The following is a 22,978-nucleotide window of genomic DNA, read 5'->3' as shown; positions in this document are numbered from 1 at the left end:
ATATTTCTATAAATTTTTTACAGACTTTGTCATCTGAGCAGCAAATAGCACACGTACAGGATATCAGGCAAGCCGTTCGATTTGCTGTGTCTGATTTGAAAGGTCAGGAATTGTTACCCGGATTTTGTCTTCCTAAAGGCATCACGCCGATACTACCAATCTTCAGAGAGGCTATACTGAATGGTTTGCCGGAAGCGAAAGAACATGCGGCTCAAGGATTGGGAGAAGTTATAAGATTGTCCAGCGCAGCTGCATTGCAGCCAAGCGTCGTGCACATTACCGGTCCGCTTATTCGAATTCTCGGTGATCGTTTCAATTGGAGCGTTAAAGCAGCTGTGTTGGAAACACTTGCGATATTACTTGGAAAGGTTTGTACAAAATTAGTGAAAAATTTTGCTAAGACAACGATTCTCACAATTTATATTACGTGATTTGAAAATAAAAGAAATAATTACTTAACATTACTCTCATTACTATTACTCTCAACATGTTCCAAATCACGAAATGATGTTGTAATTGTTCTGGTTCGAAATAATTGATATATCTTGTTTATCTCTTTTTTTCAACAGGTTGGCGTCATGTTGAAACAATTCTTGCCGCAATTGCAAACTACTTTCTTGAGAGCCTTAAATGATAGTAATCGGCAAGTCAGATTGAAAGCAGCTTACGCTCTTAGCAATTTGATTGTCATTCATACACGTGTCGATCCTTTATTTACTGAACTTCACACTGGTATCAAGACAGGAGATGATCCAGCAATAAGGTAATCTTGATAAATAGATAAATTTACAGATATGTCCTTTTTTCATATTTTTAAATATTTTATAAGAATTTAATATTAATTATTATATAGGGAGACAATGCTGCAAGCTCTCAGGGGTGTATTGACTCCTGCTGGTGACAAAATGACTGATCCAATGAAGAAACAAGTATTTGCAACGCTCAGCAACATGCTTAGTCATCCAGAAGATGTCACAAGAAACGCGGTCGCCGGTTGTTTCGGCGCGCTTTTACGATGGTTGAATCCAGAACAATTAGCAATTGCATTTAACGATCATCTTTTATGTAAGTTTGTTAAAAATATATGCAACTTATATTTATATTTTCAAGAATTAACAATGTATTTGATATTTGATTAGGTAACGACGTTAATGTCGACTGGATGCTCAGGCATGGACGCTCGGCCGCTCTTTTTGTAGTGCTAAAAGAATCACCCATTACGGTGTTCAATCCTAAAGAGAAGGATCGCGTTTGTACAGTGATACTGTCATACTTGGCTGCAGACAGAGTGCAAATAGTCATGAATGGAGTACGAGCGTGCGGATACCTATTTCAATATCTCATGAATGAATCGTTACCTGTACCGCAGCAAATTTTGTCGCCTTTCGTGAGAGTAAGTTTATTTACAAGAATATATTTGTCGTATATCTTTATCTGAAAATCGACGAATACATTGTTTATGACAATTCTAGAATAATACAGCATGAAATATATATGTTACATGAAATATGATAATATTTTGTAATATTAAAGTGTTAAATCAACATTTTTAACATTTTGTAAATTAAATTTTAGTCAATGAATAATAATAGTAACGATGTGAAGCAACTACTCGCTCGAGTTTGCATACATCTTGCACGCAACATCCCACCTGAAAAAATGTCGGCCGAACTGCTCAGAGCCCTTCTACCAATGCTGGTGAACGGAACAAAGGAGAAGAACGGATATGTCAAAGCGAACAGCGAACTCGCGCTTATTGCGGTGCTTCGACTGAGGCAGGGTGAAGATGAACATCAGGTTAGTTATCAGTTACTTTCCGCTCCATAATTATTTTCGAATTTTATATTTAATTTTTGTGCGAAATGATCTCTTCTTCTCTTACATAATTTTTTTTTTTTTTTTTTTTTCCCCATACATAAAATCTGATGGTAATAATCTCATTATCACCTTCTAGCGTTGCATGGCTTTCTTGGATGTTGGCGCAAAGGAGTCTTTATCTGATGTGGTCAGCAAAGTATTGCGTAAAGTCCTCTCTCAGCCGGAGGGCAAAATAGAAGAATTAGATGATACGTTACTCACGTGAGAGATATTGTACTTTTCGGGGCTTATTACGCACTATACACGTTCCAATAATCGTATTACCCGTCATTATTCGCCTGATCTCTATAAAGAAGAGATTTACCGTTCATGTATCAGTTACATTATGAACAAACTAGTTCGTTCAATATTGTATCTCGATAAGCAATTAAAGAGCGTAAAGCGGAGAAGTCGCTCGATGGCATTCAAGTTACTTAAGCTAAAATGTCCCGAGCAGCATCACGCAATTCAAACTAAGAGTGTATATACTTTTATGGGAGAGATGTTTCTTATTATTCATATGTATATATCGGCCATCTGACATCTAATGATTCTGAGGTCGATAATCGCATTACTTCGATTTGCATGGAGATTTTCACATTTAAGATATCAGAGGTGACATTCTAAAGAATCCATTTTGCTAAAGATGAAAGATTATTTCAAATTTTAATTCTTTCATTTATAATTATATTAAATAGTTACATTATGTACTTTTTGGACACAGTTGGACAAAACATGATTATATTATACACATGCTATATAAAAAATAAATGTTTTTATTTACTGTAAAAAAAAATATCTCGCAGAAACTCACAATTGATCACTCACAGAATATTAGAACTATTGAATGATTTATGCAAGGAATATGATAGGTAATATATAAAAGCGATTATATTTATAAATAGATTTTATCAGATTCGTTTTACTTACATTTTCTATACTTTTGCATTAAATATACGATACTCGTTCGCGTTATTATTGAAATTATGTAATAATTATTTAGTTCCTACGAATATGTTATATTTTTGCCAATATTTTTTGCACTTGATATTGAGGAAGAATAAAGAATATGATATTAGTCAAAGTCGAGAAAAATCGAAAAAATTCTAAATAACGAATTATATAAGAAATATTCTTAATTAACTGTATTAATTTTGGCTTAAAGATAGGTTTTCGCAAATTATCTTTAATATCTCATATCTTTAGATATTTATATATTTTTATCTTTCATTTATTAAAAATATAAAAAAAGATGGCACTCAAAAATAAATAATCTTTTAATTAGACGAAGAAATATTAATATAATTAAGAGTATATCATTTCTACATGAGTGTCATTTTGAACATAAATATAAAAGAACTGCATGTAATAAAGATTCGGATCAACTTTGTAAAATCGTTTAATCAATCATTTTGACAGCTTGTATTTTTCTGTACTTTGTTATCTGAGCTATTAAATTATAATTAAATTTTAGATTATTACACGCTTCTATAGTATAGAAAAAAACTCACCGATACTTTGTGTTGTAGAAAATGAAAGTGTAAGTGAAACGAAATCCATTGATGAAATTAACAGCGATTTTTTTTTATTACTGTTATATATTGTTTCGTAGAGTTATTTATGTGTATAATGATGTAGATCATATTTCAGAGTAAAATATAGATGTTGTCGAGACAGATCCCGGATATGGACAAATCTGGATAATCAGATCTTTATCCGATATCTTTATCAGATATTTAGCTGGAATACTTGATCACGATTGGATTTGATCAAATTAAGGATCTGACCATATATATATATATATATATATATAGAGAGAGATTGTTAAATCGGCTCGAGCTACTCTATGTTTAATATCATGATACTCTTGGCTCGATCATGTCTTTATGTCTAAATATCTTTAAACAGAATAACCGGCATCCCATGTTACACCTCGTATTCACCTCCGATTTTCGCAATTCACTTGCATCTACGCTGCCATCGCTCTTGCAATCATAATATTTTAGAATGTATATTTCGAACAATCACAAGATTTTATACTTTTATATGATTTTTAATAACTGATCAAAGTTTACTTATATGACACACACACTTTGCATTAAATTATTCTTTTTTACAACGATACAAGAATTTTACGAACTTTTGACGAGCATAAATACAAGCAGAAATGAAGGCAGTGATATGATAGACCAGAAGTAACACTTTGCCGTGGTCTTTTTCAAGTGAAATGTACTCGTGTGACTTGCTTTAACTTTTTACACGTCGGAGTTTCTATAAAAATACATACCAGGCTAGCATGATTTCATTAAGTGACGAATATATTATAAACATTAGACACAGATTGTATTGATATTAATCTTGATTAGTTTTTTTAGTTTTTTTCAAGTTTTTTAGAATAAATGAATTAAATCTTTATGACAGATTCTTGTGGATTAATCGTGCAATCGATTTTTCGTACACATAAGAATCGTTTATAGAGAGGCAGATTATTGTAGATTTATAAATTCTTGTATTATAGATATATCTGTATTATATATTTGCAATCAAGTCATTCTGTCTCTCTTTTTCTATCCTAAAAATTAGATTAAACAGGAATCGCTTTAACTTGCTCAATCAAAAACTTTCAAAAACTAATTTCTCGACGCACTTTCACGGAAAAAAGATCAACCTTAGATTATTTTGAAAAATCCAAAGAATTTGTCACAGAGTAAAATTTGTTCCCCTTTTTAATCTAAGATAAATAGTTTACGTTATTTCTCGGTTTTAAAAATATTCACAAAGCGCCGATCTTTTTTTTATTCTTTCTAAATAGATTCGTCTTATTATGCCGTGCCGGTTAGTATGTTCCATCCATAGCTTCGAATTATAATTACTTGCGAGATGTGCAAAAATGTTAGCAATGCTCGACCGATAAATCATATATAAAACAGATATATCATGCCTGCTCTCTTTTATAATCCTCCTTTGCCATGAAAAGAACAAATTTGCAAGTTATATTTATACAAATGGTCATATTTTCCAAAAAAATGCGAAGCATGCATAGATACAAATATAAAAATAAATTAATTCAGAAAATTTTAAAAGATGAATTGTGCGCAGAGATTGACGCAATATATGTGTGAAAAATTCTTTATTTTAAATTTAATTTATTTAAAATGTTTATTACTTTTTTACATGTAACTCTTTAGTAATGGATATTTAATTGTATCTCTTGCAAATTTTTAATCAATTAAGTCATTACTTTTATCGAAACATTTCGAATTTATACAATCTTGAAAGTTTCAATAGAGGTCTTGAAAGTTTTGATTAGTCTTGAGAGTCTTGAGTGATCCACCATCTCGATTTCTTATATATCGACGAAAAATTTTGTTTCTACATTAATTAATTAATAATTCTTGTTTAAATTCAATTTTTTAAATATTTTATGTGTTATATTTATTTATAATATTTCAATATAAAGTTTATCAAAACATTTAAGACTTTTCTTAAGACATTCAAGATCTTCAAGACTAATCAAGATTTGCAAAAATGTATATATAGCTTTGAATAATATTTGAACTGATTCCAAGATTGAATAAATTCGAGCAATATTAAAACTGATTCGAATTTCTCGTAATATATTCAAACTAATTTGAAGCATCTTTATTTCCATCACGTCATTTCCATGTAACATATCATATATTATCATTTTTTATTTTACTTTTTTTTTTAATTATTTTACTAAACAATATCGCAATCAAAAGTCATATTTATCAACATATATTCACATTCTCCAAATTACATAACGCAGTATGGATCTTTGCGCGATACTTATGCTATTAATAATGCAAATAATTAATATTAATAATATTGCCAATTTTTTATATATAGATAAAAGTGAGTTAAATGATACATTAACAATGAGTTCCTGTTTATCTTCAAAAAGTGGAGCGCATACTCGCGATATATATATATATATATATATATATATATATATATATATATATATATATACATATTAAAATAGCGCGGTATACAAGGGGAATTTCCCTAGAAATCGCGGAGAGATCGACAATCGCGCACGGCATGCCGGAAACGTAGCCCGGCACCCCGTCGTCCGACAAGGAGAATCTCGCGCGGCGCAATCGTTCGCCATAAAGAGAAAGGAAGGGAAACAACGCGCGCGAAGATACAGGGACGATGAGCGCAGCTGCATGAGCGGTTATGCAGTTCCGCCGTTGCACTTCAAAGCGCGCCGTCGCCCACGCGCGAAAACTCGCTTTACTACGTCCGGATGCGACGCTTTACGATCCCCCTGTGTGTGCGATCGCAAAGGAATATTAAAGAACCTGATCCTCTCTTTTTCTCGGCTCGAAAGCACCTCACGGTCGATCGTGGCTCTTTCACGATTAGACAATCGTGATAAAAATTATTGTGATCTCGAAAGCGCATCGAAAAAATAAGATTCTGGAGATTCTTGTTATATATACCATATATATATATATATCTTATTACTCTCATCGAATTTTTTTGTCTATCACAAAATCGATTTTGATAAGAGATAAGTTTGGGAATATAAATATGAAAATTGTATTCTTTTTTAAGTCAAATTTAGATTTTAAAAGAATTTTAATTGAACTTAATTGAGATACATAATATTATATTACTTTGTGATTGTATTTTTATTGTTGCTGGATTATTTGAACTTATGATTTTATCGATACTTGTTTGTAAAGACGACGGAAAAGAAAGGACTGTTCTCGAGTGTTTAGTGAAAATCAATTGTTTCCATAGAACAGATAACACTCTCGGGTTGAAAAAATATACCATGCTTTCCGCCAGCTGAATTTTCGATAATACGTTCGTAGTTTTGTATAACCATTCGCGCACGTGTGTGTTGATCCGCCTAATTCTGTCATGCAGAATTTCAAAGATTTTTTAAACAGGATTAAAATGTTAATCTCATCTTTTCTTTCGTATCTCATAGACAATGCTCATGCAGATATAAATTCTGTTAATTCTATATGATTTCATTCTTTTTGAAATATGTATGTAAATCATTTTTTGCTCATTTTTTCATCTCTAATAAATATAAAATTTATTTTTGAACACTTTTCACAGCCAATTTCTGGTAATTTCAAAGTTGTCAAAATCGGAGTTTGAAAAAATATAAACATTTCCGTAGTAAATCTTGAACAAAAGTTCAGATTGATTGGAAAAATGCCGCCAAAGCGCTTATTTATGCGGGTATCCAGAGTCAATTAAGTAAATATCGACAATCGCTAAATATAATCATATATTTTTTATTCAATTTTGTTAATAAACGGACGAAAAATTTTCTCTTTTTTTCCAACAAAAATGCAACGATGTAAGCTCAACCAGATGGTTTGCATGCATATTGTCGCTTATCTCATACTGACAATGAGAATAGCAAATCTTAAAGATGAACATGTTTGAGTCTGGTTTATCCTGAAATAACAAAGCGCTCTTCCTATTGATAACTCGCTTAGTTTCTTTAACGAGGGTTGCAATCCGACATTTAGTAGGAATGCACGTATTATGCCCTTATGGACTTGTATATTCAATGGTTAAATTTTTCTATAATATTTAGCTCTCTCACAATGTAATATAATTTTTTTTTTTTTTTTTTTTTGTTTAAAATATTTTCATGATATTAAAATTTTCGATTTTAATTCTGAATTCTTATAATGAATTCCGTGAAGAAATTTTTTATTGAGAAATTTTTTCAAACGCTAATCGATTAACGGTTCTATAAATCGATATTAAAGGGACTAACGCGATAAGTAATTAAGATAAGCATATCTCTTTCGGTTTACATCAAACTTGGCCTAACTAGGCGCTCGCACATGATATCATGAATTAAACAGTCTTAATTCATATAATTAATTACGTGATTACAGCTTTCGAAAAATCGATGAGTGATATATTGGTGATCATATATTGTGAATATATTATTTTTTCGAATCTCATTTTATCGCGTCGCTACTATTGCTTTATTTCACGTCATATATGAAATGAAATTCGTCATGTATGAAATGAAATATTATTACATCAGATCATCTGTTTTTTATTATAGATGATTCCATTGTACACTGATTTTAATTTAATTACAGCTTCTTCGACAAATTTTCCAGTAAAATAAATTTTCCTAAACAAAAATGTCAACCATTTACTTCAACATATTTCGATCGTTGACATTATATAATTTTTGACATATGAATATCGAACGAAAAGCATGCTAGGTACGATTCTTTTTCAAGTTGGGGAAACCATTTCTTTCAGCGATACGGAGATACGGGAGTGATTTGACAAAACTTCCGTTCGAATGTACAAACAGTCGAGACGAAGTGGCCACTCCGAAACAAAGTTCCATTCGCCTATGTCGCCCTACGAGAGGGAATGCCTGCGTACTTGTGTTTCTTGTTGCCTGTTTACACTTTAATCTCGACTGGCGCTTCCACAGTTGTTGCGCTGCGCCACGAGGAAGCGTTTCTACAAGTGCCCGCCCGGTAGAATGTCACTGCTTTCTCGAGATCTTCTATTTGAGAGAAAAATAAACATCCTGGACTCTGGACCGCGTGACAAACGCGTGTAAAATTAGTTTGCACGCCCGTCTCGTGCCGCGATCGCGAGGCACGCGCGATTACCCCTTGTTTAAGTATCGGACGTACCAATCATTCGTTTCATTCATTCGTGAAAACGATATGTACAATATTTTAGCGTTTTGCGATTATGATTAGTCGAATAATAAAAAATTGAGAAAATCTATATTTCAAGTCTGAAATACAAATATGCATATGTTGAAATGTGATAAATTGAAGATTACTCGATAAGAAATTTAAGGATTAATTTACGAAAATCCTGTAAAATTTATATATATTCTATTCGTTTCAATGACTTTTAAAAGTACTTCAAAATCTCACTTTTCGAAAGCAATTTTTTAAAAGTAAGAATAACTCGTACCATTAGATATTATTATTCTAAGTCCAAACTCTGATTATAGATTAGCTCTTAAATCTTGGGACTGATGACAGATTAGCTGTTAAACTGGGTTCAAAGTTACTCAATAAAAAATTTAAAGATTATAATTTATATATGCACAAAAATTCTGTAAAATTCGTACCTCTCATTCGTTTCAATGATATTTAATAGCATCTTAAAAAAAAATATATATATATATATATATATATATATATATTATATATATATATATATTGCTCTCGGAGAAAACAATTTCTTCAAAAGAAAAACGACTCTCATATTGTTAAATAACAACTTTAGTTTAAACTCTGATCACAGAATAGCTGTTTATTCTTGGGACAAAAGTTGACAGATTCTATTTATTCGTAATTTAATTTATAGACTCACGGCGTTCATTTCGACATGTTTCTGGCACTTGCATCGTGTCTTGCATTTAAATCTCTTATTTAATCGACTGCAATTTCTGCCGCGTTGAAAAATAAACGTTGGCAATTATCACCGTACAGGAAATTGTCGCGTGCGTATGACGAACAGGAAGCGAGTCATAGGATGCATTTGCCAGGGCCTTTTGTTTCATTTTTTTTTTCTCTCATCATTTCATCCCTTTCTTCTATTTATCTATATAGTTATTGATTACGCGAGACAAAATTGACAAAGTAAAATTAATCTAATTAAATCTTTCTTTTCTCGCTTTTTCATTTTCTCTTTTTACGATTTCATAAAGAGTACTGAAAAATTCTCCCCGACAATTTACGCCTGAGGTCATTACATCACCGTTGTAACGCGACATTTAAAGGATATAAGCGATATATTACAACAGCACGCATTGTTTTTCTTTTTGATGCTTTTATAATAAATTTATTTTTAATATTGTGTTTAAATCATTTATTACCGAATACAAGTTTGTATGATAAATCCAGGGGTATTAGATATTTTTAGATAAAATGTATGTATTCTGTGACAATAATGAAAGATGGTGTATGCGGACGTGTGTATTGTGTTTAGAGATTTTCGGAAGCATGTCAATATTGAAAAAACACGAGCAGAATAAACAGATATGGAAAAAAGAATGAAAAGAAGGAAAATTGAGATACAATGATAAGCATGACGCTACGAATTGTTATATCAGAGTCACACTACAATATTTAATCACACACCCATGAAAATTAGAATAACATTGTCGATAAGATTAGAAAACCCGAAACGTATAGTTGCAGTTGTAACGATTTAATTCTTTGAAACAAACAACTATCAGTTCGTAGAAAACAATTAGCATACTTGAAAGGATTACTAAAAAGAATTTCACCAAATACGATTCCAAACTGATCAAGGATATTATTATTATTCAAATTAAGAGATCGGTGACTCAAGAACATTCTATAATTATGAAGAAACGCGCACATATTATTTGAATAAAATAAAAACTTCCCAGTTGAATAAAAATATTCTATCTGATGATTTCTCGAGAAAACGTACTGCCGTTAATGCGATGCCCGATGAAAGATCCCGGCGACGCAACGTGTCCGTTGTTGAGATTGTATCTTCTTCTCTTTCGTCTCTTGACTCGAGAACAAACTATTAACTCTGTCTACCCGCCGGATTCCGGTAATTTGTGATGACAATTCCGTGTTCCGTCTCATATACGACGCTTGTAATGGGACCGTTACGAGACGAGACTCTCGCGGGAACACGCGATACAAATCTGTGCAGGGTCGGTGTCACTGGTGGAAATGGCGATAACAATCTGCGACGCGCTCATCAAATGTACTTGTCAATTCTTCATAACGATTAGGTCAGTCACTACACGCGTGGAATTGATGCCTTCCGATAGCGCACTGTTATTTCGTCAAATAGAATATGTTTAATGAGAATCACGTTTTTAATCTCTCTACTTATGAGATCTTTTTTTTTTTTATTTTCTTATACGATAAAGATTACTTATATATAGGGTGTTTCACAATTAAATGTCCGTCCGTATATACGTCCTGTAAATTAGGAGATTAAAATATATGTACGTTTAGATTTTTTTTTTTTTTTTTTTTTAATTATAATTATGAATTGATAGCGCGTTCAAAGTCTGAAATATCAACTTGCATCTTATAAAATTAAGTAAATATATATATATATATATATATATTTGTCAGATTTAAGAAATAAGATAAAAATTAAATGATACGAAATCTTTTAATTAAATGATCCTTTAACGCCATCGGGAAGTAAAGGAACGGTTTTCAATTGAGTTTCAGCGAGCTGGACGTCGAGAACGTAGATCAGAAAAACGCAATTGCGTGACGCACCGCGTTTTCACCCCTCACTCTTACTCACTTACTCCTTCTCTATCGCCTCTGCGGACACTTGTTTGGGTTTTAAACCCCACTTGTGGTGGAACCATGGCCAATCGAGTTCGCGTAGGCGGTGCAGCATTTATGAGGGCGGTCACGTTCACCAATAGAGACACGAGTCCGCATTTTGTTCGATGATCTGCGCGCGTATGCTGCACTGGTTTTGTCTCCTAGTCGGAATCGAGATCTCTTTAGTTGTCACTCGACTACGACAGCGTGGACGTTAGGTTAGTTCTTCGCGCTCTCTTCATCACGTAGTTGCTTCGACAGTGATCGAAACAATCCCGAAATATCGATTTTCGATAATGTCTCTTCAAGTGCCTCTTCAAGACACCAACGCCAACGTGCTGATGCCTATGGACTTGCAAATGCAACTACAGAAACATCAGATGCTCTTTACGCAGCAGCAAATCCCTCTAAGCCACAGAACAGGTTTGTTGTTATTTCTGGTTATTTCAAGTTGTTTTGAATTTGGAGGCAACTAGCGACGATCAGCTGATTGCTGTCACGGAGCGAGTTCATACATTTAAAATGTATTACGTTAACAGTTCTGCGGTATATGATATTTTAATATCAAGAATCCCGATGCGAGATATGTGAATTTTAAGTTGCATTATAATCCAGTTTGTTATTTGATCCAATCTCATATTTGATCCGATTTTATTCTCCACTCTTACCTTTTCTCTTTCAATCTATATATTTGATTTTATATCCAGATTTTTGTATCATATTAACATGTGAGCTCTTCTATTTAAAAAATCTTTAATATAACTCCATTAATTTATAACGAGAGGATATTTAACCCAAGCGTAACATATATAATTTGAATATATCAATATATTATAAAAAAATTTAAATATAATAATATATTTTGCACTTTGCGTAAATAAAACGATATTTTGTAATTACATCTTTATTGATTGACGAAATCAAATGACAACAATTTTTTTTGTGTTCTATGAAAAAAAAAACGATATTAATTATTAAGCATATTTCGCGTAAGTACATCTGACAATTTTAATTATTCTGTAATTTACGATTGCAAAATAAAATATCTTAACGTTAATATCGTTGGAGAAGAATGTTACTCCGACACACAAAACGTTTTGCATCAAAATTGCACTCAGTCGTCCTGTCAATTATAACACCTCGCATAATACACGAGATCCTTGAAAGATGAAAAGTGCCGACCTTCAGCGGAGCGAATAATCATTATCTTCCTACAGAAACGGTCCTGGCGATATATTGTCCGTTCTTCGCGGGAGATCGAGTGTTTGCAATTGTGTGTGTCAGTCTATAATGCTACCAGACAAGTGCGGCGGCAACGGGGACACTCCGGTGTCCCCGCTGCTATTCGTTACTTCATTTTCTTTAATCTTTTTCTTCGTACACTTTCAAGCGACGTCGATCCTTTAGAGAAGACGCCGACGCATTTTCGCGGAAATTGGCGTTAATAGAGTATTCCTAATTCATTGCGTAAATAGAGCTAGTCAATATCGTTACTTAAATATGCGCAGTATTTTTTCGATCTTAATTTTCGTTTCCCCCTCCCTTCCAAAATTAAACGTGTATTTTTAGCGTAAATTTTTATTAGAGAATTAAATAGACGTTATTAGATATCGTCCCTTTTCTAGTCCAATAATTCTCCAAACGCCGAGATTTTACTTAATTAATCTTAATTCCTTGAATTATAATGTAATCGATGTATTGTAACTGCGATGTTTCGCTTATTACTGATGGACCACAAGAATATTTACGATTCGAAAACTAGATTGAATTTTTTTTTATACGATGTAAAATCTAGAGATGAATTTTATTATGTAACAAGAAAACACTCTATATAAGTTTTATTGCTCAATCGTTCTAATCATCCGCTGTCAATTTACAGATGAAAAGTCATATTCGAGCAGGTGGTCACGGCTACCGTTGCCGCCTGGAGTCAGGGTGGAATTACAAAATCGCAAACTCTGGGAGCAATTTCATGCCGAGACCACGGAAATGATCATCACCAAGTCCGGACGGTGAGTATGTCTTATTATATTAATATACATATAGTTATATGTATAGCATTATATATATACAATAGTTTTCATTTTATATAAAAGTCGCTTATGTTATTTCTAAATGCGCGTACTTCAAATATTCTTTAAAAATATTATTAGACATTAAAAATAAGCGCTAGAGCCATAACAAGTGCCATATTGCTATAGCAATAAAAAAAAAAAAGAAAAGAAAAGAGGATTCAATATTGAATTCGATAAATCAATAAAAATATGATAAATCCTCGATGTTGTATAATACTCCTTCTCTCTCAATAAGCGAAGTATGGAAATTTCGTATCTCGATAGCAAAAGCAGGTACAAAATTTCGTCAAACGATAACGAATAATCGTCAATAAGGTCACGAGGCTTAAACTTTCCCCGTTACCATTGTAATCGCAATTGTACGCGTTTCTACGCAATCTAATCCGTCTAAATGGCGCCCGGCGCGACGTAAGAGATACCGGGCGCTTTCAATTGAACAAGCAAGACGAGATACTTCCCTTTGACGCGCGCTTCAACTTCGAGATCTCTCTTGGTCTTGGCGCCTGTAAGAGGTGCGTCACGCACCATAGAGACGACGCCGTTGCAACCACTCCCTCCGTCTGCCGGCCGGCACGGCGCCGCGTCGACGCACTCGAAAAACCGCTGCACGGTCGCAATTTTTTTTACGAAACAATGGACCTCCCCGCGGGGATTCCGCCAAAAAGTAATACGAGGCTCGGCATCTGCCGGTCGCAAATCTGCTGGACGCGCGAGGACGACCGAGAGGCTTGGACGATTTTTTTTCTCTCTCACGCAGAGTAAATCGTTTTTATAAATGAAAAAAAGAAAGAATCGAAGTTAATTGAAAGAAGAAAAAAACAGGATGAAAAACATGCAAATTAGAAACTTGCACATTGCTTCCTCATCATTTTATTTCGCTCACAAAGCTCCTCCTCGGAGCAAGTAGATTTTTCAATTTTGGCTTTTCAATTTCTTAAAGAGGAAACTGCTTTGTCGGCGAAATAAAAAGATAAAGAATCATCAGCGCAATTTTAATCCGATGTTGGCTTTAGGAGTTTGTTGGCAGACCGACATTCAGCCAATATATACGCTCATGTTTTGAATGTTGACAAATCTCACCTAGGATATTATAAAATATTTTTCTAAAAATTCGAAAATTTATATTTAAAAAGAAATTAAATTAAAATGCAAAATTTCATAAGAAGTAAACTCTTTCAAATCCTAACCAATTCTCACCAAATTCAATATCATTTAATGATACTCTATTTATGTTAAAAAATTTAATTCGATATCACAAGTTTGCGCAAGTTAGAACATTTGTACAAACATTTTTTGAAATATTGAAACTGCCTTGAAATCTAAAACGCTGTATGAATTTTTATAAAAATAACGATAAATGAAAGTATTGTACTACTTTAGGTTTTGGAATATTCTGAACATAGAAAATTGGAAAAAAAATTTTGTCGCGAAAACAAAGCTTCCTCTATGAAGAAGCAAAAAGAAAAAAAAAACATTACCAATCTCATTGTCAGCATTATACACGAACGTTAACGATTGTCTGCCTCGCTCCGATTGCTCTCCGACATTCTTTTATGGTACATTCTAAACAAGAAGCAAGAGTCGAAATTCATTTGACAGTTCTGGGAATACGTCAAGTTTTAATAAGATAAAATCGTGCGATCAAAGAGGATTATAATTGATCGCCGCGCTTTTTTTTGACAGATTATATCGTGAAATGCTAAACGCTTTTTAAAAGATATCAGCAGGATTGCTTCCGAAATTCAGTCTGACGCATGTTACTGGCATTCGATCCCACGACACTCGATAAGCTTCTTTGTAAAAGTACGGACGGACAGACGTTACGGAGTGACGACAATGCGTTTAGTTTCGCAGAAGGTCGGATTGTCGCCGGGCGTCGTAAGAGGCGTCATGGGGCACCGTAACGACGTGGTTGGCGATTTATCTGTTCTTGCCGATCAAGGGATCGGAGGGCGTTTCGGATAGGACATAGGTACGTCTTCCATAGAGACGAGGCGAAACGACCAACGTCGTTCTAGAATCGGATGTCGAATCGCGTTCGCTTCCGGCAACGCCGATCCTTTACCGGAAGCGATCGAACAACTTCTCAGATGAGACACGGGGCGGTAACCACTCGAGATAGGGGTACGTGGAATTTTGCGTGGTTTTAAACAGATAACGCTACCCGCGATGATGTCACGCGCCACGAGAGATTTCATGTATATCGTGTGTTGCACGTCGCGTGGGCGTGGAAGTCGCAGCGGAAGACAGGAAATGTGCCTGAGTCAGTTGCCGCGAGCGAGTCCTTTCTGCCCGTCGGTTATTTGTGGGAATCGCTATCAAATCGACTAATTAATAATGACGATATTATATATTTGTAATCGTAGAAGCGATGAGAGATGCAAAGATTAAAAAAGATCGTTGATCGACCAATGCAAGTATGATATATCGTTGATACTATGGAGATTGTTCAAGAAGACCATTTTGATGTGAATAAATAAGTAATAAATATATCCGCTATTATACAAATAACAGCCTGATATTGAAGAATGTTTGTACTTATTCTATCGAACGAATGCAATAGCCGCAGTATTGATTACGACCTCCTTCAATACTTCACAAGATAAGAAATGGAACGTTTTTTGTAATGTTTGTGTTTCAAAAGTATGCATTTTATATATATAAAAAATAAAGATTTAAAGACAAATTGTTCACAATTTTCTTATCTAATATTTATATTGTCTGATAGGGGTATATGACAGAGATAAGTTCATGATAAATAATATATATGTTAAATTATTTTTCAGAATCATATATGACATTTCTCAGAAGGGGGAATTTCTTTTTTAGGTTCAGTGAGAGAAAGAGTTTTTCATGAATATAAAAATATATATTAACAGTTCTTAAATTATAAGAGTTCGAGAACTTTCGGATTTAAAAATCAGCGAATTTAAATTTGCGTTATTCACACATTCCGTCATACTCTCTTTTAATTTCTTTTTTTTTTTTTTTTTTTTTTTTACTTTTACATGAACTTATATCCAATATCTATGTGATAAACGTCCATTCAAAAATTCATTATTTCTTTTTCGAAATTTCTCGTGAAAAAAGTCTACGCGCATTTGACCATACGTCGTAAGGTATATCTTGTTACGAGATACAACTGGACCACCTAAAGTCTCCGAGACCAACGTAAGACGACCATCGATCGTGCTTTTAACGAGCTGACGGATCGCGAGAAGACGATATTGACGCTCTGAAAAGAAGTCGGAACACGTGTTTATCTTACAGCATGCATATTCCTGGGCGGTCCAGGCGCGACAATAGCGACCGAGGTGTCTGTCTGCCCATTCGTTCGTGCCTTCCGGCGTCTCGTTCGCACCACGTGCCCACCACGTGCTCTCTGTTTTCTTTCGCGGCGGACCTTGCGAATTTACTTTCACAATCAATATCTGCCCGCATGATCTTCATTCAACGTCACCATCACTTTTTGTTGTTTGTCATTATTTTCCCTCTCTTTTTTTTTTTCGTTTCAAATCTCGGCCTCTTTTAACAAATCCTTGTTCTTTCGACAATGAGCCTGATAAAAAAAGTGGAGTAGAAAAAATATGCGTAACAGAAGTTGCTTTCGCGATCGATATAGGTTCACTCTTGCGTGACACTAGCAAATAGAAACTCAGTCAAGGGATATTGTTAGATTATCGAAAAGATTTCCTCAGAGATAATTACATGTTGCATTTCTAATTTTGCCCTCTCTTTTTTTCTCTCCGTTCGAGGTTAATTAGTTCCAGACTTTATTGTCAAGAGTTCCCTTTCGAGTATATAAGAAATGTCATAAATTTCCTTTCAAATATTTGCAAAAATTTCAAGCTGAAATTTATATATATTTAGAAGAAATAAAAAATATATATTTCTCTTTTACTCATAATTGTAAGAATATTCATTAAACAAAACAAAATATATTTCTATAAAGAATATAAAGTTCACGTATTTATGATATTAGAAATATAAATTCAATGAAAAATCAAGAAATAAAAGTCTAATATGTTTTTAAATAATTAAATAAAACTATTGTTATTTGCTTCGGAAATATATGTACGTGATAATATATTTATTGTTTTTTTTTTTTACTGATTTTATTATATGGGGATATATCGAATCTTTCCAAAATTAGGCGCGTATGTTTTTCGTGAGATATTCCACGCGGGTTCCCCCGCGATCGACAGAATGGGATGCTGCGACCAGAGCTCGTGCCGTCGCAATGCGCGTTACATCACGCCGCTACAATCGTTATCTCGTCGCCGCATAATCAAGAGGCTTCTTAGACCAGATGTCCGTCGCGCGCGGCACGAGTATCCAGCAGCCGCTGTAATGGCGCGAACGTAATCTTGGATGCATGATTACTTCTTAAGAATCTGTTCGTTGATTTACGACTATTAATCGCATGTAATATTCAGATTTCGAAATATGAAAAACACAGGGGTAAAGTTATATCTAACTCATTACCGAAGTTATGTAACATATAACTGTCAAGTTTCGATATATTATGTATTTGATGCGTTAAATTGAATCTTTCAAAAAAATTATGTTTATTATGTTTATGGATATATTATATCTTTATTTAAGTGTTACAATTTTTGCTTATTGGTTTTCTATAAAAATAGAATCTAAAATTTTATGTCATGTCAAATTAGTTGTACGAAATAGTTAAGGTAATCGGAAATGTATACGTAAGATTTTAATTAAAATAATAATTAATATCTTTTTAAAATAATTTGATAATCTTTTACTATTCGAAAAACATATTTTAGTTTTGTTAATACCGTTTGTACCTGCATTTCGATGACTCATATTGGCTTTCCCGATACCGATGGTATAACCGGACAAGCGTAAAACAAACCCTTTTAGCCTGACCCCTCGATAGGAAGGACTAAAAAGTAAACGCTGGAAAATGTAGAGAAAACCGCAATTAGAGGCGGGCAAAGCGAGACAACTACTACGATTTTTCGTAGTGTTATGTTTGACTTTTTAGAGACGCATACTTGTCGGATTAGCTGATACATTTGAAATGTTTACTGAGAAAATTTACCGATGAAAAACTTTGCGAAGAAACAGGAGCCGTTTTAGCATAGCTCATTTTACAATGACGCCCGCTTGTCGCCGGCACGTTAATGACCAGGGGTCCTTTGTTCTCTCAGAGATGCATCGCATATCTATCTGGAAAATTATTTTTCTTTTCAATAGCAGTTGAAAATGATGAAAGTCATTTATACATAGGATAATTACGCATGTCATTTGTAACCATGATGTTGTTAAGTTAATAAAGTCTTCAATGTTCGCCCATAAATTATTGTCACTCATACATAACGTCTGTAAAAGCATATGGTGAGATTTGATGATAAAATTATTCACATTCAAATATCTAGAAATGAAAATTATTAATGCTCTGATATATTTTCGCTAAAAAGAGATGCTCGTTACAAACTGGGCATGGATTTTATTTTATCATTCGAAATAATTTACATGGGAAAACGTTTCGCTTGTGACAAATTATAGATTAATAATTTTTTATTTTATTCAAATAAAAGAAACACGAAGTGCAATATCAATATATATATATATATATAGTTATTATGCAACAATGAATTTTTTATTTGATTACAGACGCATGTTCCCATCCATTCAGTTGACGGTAAATGGTTTAAACAAACAGGATTATTATTACGTGCTTATGGAAATAACACCGGCCTCTGATCGCCGTCACAAATATTGCGGAAACGGCGGAGGTGACGATGAAAACGGAAATAAGAGTAGCAATATCGGGGGCTGGAGCTTTGCCGGACCGTCCGAGCCGCAGCCACCGTTTGATCGCAGAATATTTTTTCATCCCGATAATCCCGCAACAGGCGAGCAATGGATGCAAAATTCAATCAATTTCAATAAACTAAAACTCACGAACAACATTGTCGATCATCGTAATAACGTGAGTAATGTCTACGTTATATACGTTACAAACAAAAATATAATATAATAACATAATATTATATATATATATATATATATTTTTTTTTTTAATTAAATGTACTTATATGAGTTGCAAATCTTTCGCTACGGAATGAAATCGATAGTCGTGTCTGTTAGGCTTGACGATGGAAAAGACTTACACTTGACAATATCGGTACTGCCGGTAGTTATAAAGCAATGATAAGATTATCGCGTGAAAAAAAGAGTAGGGGAGGAAAACACACCATTCAGTAGCCGCCGCCCATTTATCTACTTCTTCGATATTTTGACAGCCTTACTTGTCTTCCTCATTTTCTATCTCCGCTAGTTCAGTATTATATTTCTTTTTCGATTTATGTATCGCATGCGGGAGATCGTTACACATCGTCCTGCTCATCTAATTTGCTTTCGAAACTTTCTCTTTTTAACATTCATCATTAACTAATCGAGAAACTGCTATCATAAGGCAAGAAATACTAGCGCGATTTTAAATTATCTTAAAACATCAAAGTGATCGACTTTCTATGATTCTTTTCTCTTATGAAAATGTTTTCTTTTTTTCCCATTAATTGTAACAATGGATAAAAATTATTGCGATATAATCCATGCCTTTGGACCGTGGAATAATGGAAAAAAATATGCTGTAATACGAAGTAACGTAAATAATCACTTTAAAGTATATGGGTATAAAAGTTATTCTCGTCATTAAAAAATCATTATCGTATTTTACGTGATTATGGAAATGCACATTAGATGCGATCGAGTCCGCGTTTAGTTCCATCTCGATAACGTAACGAATATTCTCGAAGGCTACAATATTTCTGTGCGGCCACTCTATTCTCGAGATCGGCTCGAACGAAAGCGCCATGGGGTCGGGGATTAAAATCTCCTCGCCGAAAGAAAAAAGATGGACGCGCGCGGGGTGGACACATTTTCCAGCGAGAAACTTAAGCTATACTCGAGACCGGTGCTGGTAGGCCGGTCAATCCGACATGCGTGGAGAACGAAGATTAACACGCTCCACGACACCCTGTAATCGATATACCTTCTTCCCACTGTGGCCTACGAGAGAGGGTTTGTTTACGAGCCGACAGGAACTCTCTCTCGCTGCCGGGGTAGTCGCCGCCGTCGCCGCTGGTGTTAGAGAAATGCGTTTTACGGTCTTCGCAGCTTTTGTCGACGCGACGAAAGAGCACGGCATACAGAAGAGAATGGCGGCGGCTCCCTTTGCTTTCCCAGTTATATTCATTCGAGTCGATTCATGCGCGAAATGCATCGCGTTAATCCTCAAAACGCCCGCGGGCGCATGGCGGTGGATGCAAAATAAGGTACTTACATTGTTACGCGGTTATCTCAATTTTGTCACCTTTTTCCTTTTTACAAAGCGTGCAATATGTGAGATATGATCTGATCTAAAGAGGTTTAATCTAAGCAGAAAAGCGATTATCTCTACCCAAATATAGAAGCACCGATAGATCTTGAATTATGAGCGCAATGCCGAATTGCAGAATTTTAATGAACTATAATCATCAAAAGCATAAATAGATAACGAAACTTTCTTTCTCAATTAATTTTAATCAGACTATTTTGTACGAGGCTTGACTATAAAAAAAAAATATATATATATATATATATAATATTGAAAAATTTAGAAAAGTACAAATAATGTTTGCTAAAAAAGTTCCCGAAACGTATCTCGTATGTAAAATTTATTACAATTTTATTATCTATTTATATACAAAACATATATATATTTAAATCTTTCAAGTAAAATTTAGAGGAGAAATTAATTTAAAAAATACAATTTATCTAGTATCGATAAAGATATTTGAAGCGTATGAAAGATTGCGCTATCAAATTGTTAGTAATATTCAACAAAATTAATTATATTTCAAAATACACAACAGATCAAATATTCAAGTGATGCATCGCTCTACATTCATACGAGAGATCCTCAGTGGAGACTTGATTCTGGGAAGGTTGTAGGGCCAGTCTGGTTTTCGGGAATCGCGTCTGCGTCTACCGTCGGCCTCTTTAGTCAGGCGCCAACTTATCTCGAAAAAGCGGCGCCCTTTTACCCGGTTCTTCAAACTAATTACGAATTTAATAAAATTCTCGACGTTCCGTTCTCCCCATTTTTCTTCAACTAACAGAAAGGGTCTTTTCTTTCGTGCCTCCGGAATCGTCTTTCGCAATAATGCACGCTGCATAACAACGATCTTCTTTTTGCGTATTCACGCTTGAAAATAAGAGAATTTATTTTAAATAATAATATATAATTGTTTTAAATCGAACGCGATGATTTATGAAAATAATGTCTTATCGTCGATATACAATACTTAATAATTATCGCAATTTTATTTTTTGTATATTCAAGTTCAATGAATTTCAATAAAATTATTTTATCGCATATAATTATTTTATTCTTAATTGTCTATATTTTTTAAAGTTATAGAATTTATTTTTTCTGTATAATTGTGAACAATATAATTCACTAATTTAAAATTTTATATTTATCAATTTAAAGTTCTATATCATTAATGAATAATTAACAGAAAAATTTATATTTACAGGTGGTTTTAACGTCGATGCATAAGTACCTTCCTACGATTTGGATAATTCGTTGCGCCCGTGCGACAAATCTTATCGACCTCTTTTCTCATCCAGCCTCGTCATTTGCTTTCAAGGAGACTGAATTTATCGCGGTCACGGCATATCAGGTACTATAAAAAAATTATCAAGTAATGTCAAATTGACTTGTTTTCTTTTAGACCATTTTGGCTATCTGGTTTTAAAAACCGCGTAATTTTAATTGGTATATAAGCGTTATATGATTCAATTCTTTTAATATTTATATTTTTATATTTATTTTTATTATTTCTCTCATATCGAGTAATACTGTTCACAAAATGTTTTCTTGTAGAAATTATATTTGATGAAAATCTTTGTTTTCACGTCATTTACAGAACGAAAACATCACGAAGTTGAAGATTAACAACAACCCGTTCGCGAAGGGATTTCGCGAAACGGGACAGTCGCGATGCAAGCGTAAATATCATCAGATAGGCCATACTAATCGACCAGACGATGAAGAGGGCAACTCTTTTTCCGATTCGTCTGAATCGAATCGTAGCGCGAGTAGCTTAGACGACCTGGCGCAGAAATCGGAGATTAAACATGAAATTAAAAATTCCGATGACTGCGACGATATTAAACCATTGATTCCAATTGTCGAGGACCAAAGATCATCTTTAAAACTGGAAAACAATCACGGAAGTGAAGTGCCATCTCCTTTTCATAGACCTTGGTTAGACTCGCCATCGTATAAAACAACGGCACCGATGATGCCGATGATACCGTCAGTGTCATCAATGTCAGCGGTCCGCGATCTGAGTTGCGCCTCCTATTACTTTCGATCTTTGCAAGTGCCGTTCATCGCGCAACAAAATTTGGCGAGATATTATCAGTATCAGTGCCCGATGTTTCATTTTAGGAAATTATGATTTGTACGAACGGACGTTGTTTCAATTTTTCTCGCGATGTTGTCGTAATTAGTTGCACTTTTGAAGCGAAGAATAATTAAGAATGTGTAAATAAATATCGATTAATTAAAATTGAAAGTGACTAAAAATTTTTTTTTAATCGAAATATGACAGATAAATAAAGTTAAATTAACTCCTGACATTGACCTGGAATTCATATATCTGGATATAAATTACATTTTAACATTTA

The 22,978-nt window shown here is 33.9% G+C and overlaps 2 protein-coding genes across 3 annotated transcripts in view; both read left to right on the top strand.

Moving 5' to 3' along the window:
* The window catches only part of L(3)80fj (lethal (3) 80Fj), a 13,488-nt gene extending 8,560 nt beyond the window's left edge, over positions 1-4,928 (top strand). The window contains exons 8-13 of the mRNA XM_070300824.1: positions 24-368; positions 570-763; positions 854-1,065; positions 1,140-1,393; positions 1,576-1,797; positions 1,955-4,928. Of these exons, the coding sequence (XP_070156925.1) occupies positions 24-368; positions 570-763; positions 854-1,065; positions 1,140-1,393; positions 1,576-1,797; positions 1,955-2,083 (1,356 nt within the window). The 3' untranslated portion in view covers positions 2,084-4,928. The remainder of the gene's footprint in view (positions 1-23; positions 369-569; positions 764-853; positions 1,066-1,139; positions 1,394-1,575; positions 1,798-1,954) is intronic.
* Positions 2,005-22,978, top strand: LOC138935913 (T-box protein 2). 2 transcript variants are annotated; one of them, XM_070300877.1, is made up of 5 exons: positions 2,005-2,079; positions 13,069-13,201; positions 18,908-19,226; positions 21,820-21,966; positions 22,213-22,978. In XM_070300877.1, the coding sequence occupies exons 1-5, from the start codon at positions 2,064-2,066 to the stop codon at positions 22,747-22,749; spliced, it is 1,152 nt and encodes a 383-aa protein (XP_070156978.1). In that variant the 5' UTR covers positions 2,005-2,063; the 3' UTR covers positions 22,750-22,978. The 2 variants fall into 2 exon arrangements, with proteins under 2 accessions (XP_070156978.1, XP_070156967.1); XM_070300866.1 differs by lacking the exon at positions 2,005-2,079 and adding an exon at positions 11,083-11,612.

The sequence above is a fragment of the Polyergus mexicanus genome, unplaced genomic scaffold (genome assembly GCF_030449975.1).
Source record: "Polyergus mexicanus isolate NDT 795.1 unplaced genomic scaffold, iyPolMexi1.0 SCAF_1, whole genome shotgun sequence".
Taxonomy (NCBI): domain Eukaryota; kingdom Metazoa; phylum Arthropoda; class Insecta; order Hymenoptera; family Formicidae; genus Polyergus; species Polyergus mexicanus.
Note: the sequence above shows the minus strand (reverse complement) of the source record. Positions and strands in the feature narration are given on the sequence as shown.

What these genes read in the sequence shown, in the direction of transcription:
- LOC138935913 (XM_070300866.1), top strand. Translation starts at nt 11,486, where the DNA reads ATGTCTCTTCAAGTGCCTCTTCAAGACACCAACGCCAACGTGCTGATG. An exon ending in ATCATCACCAAGTCCGGACG is followed by an intron (nt 13,202 to 18,907) that starts GTGAGTATGTCT and finishes ATTTGATTACAG; the next exon opens with ACGCATGTTCCCATCCATTC. An exon ending in TTGTCGATCATCGTAATAAC is followed by an intron (nt 19,227 to 21,819) that starts GTGAGTAATGTC and finishes TTATATTTACAG; the next exon opens with GTGGTTTTAACGTCGATGCA.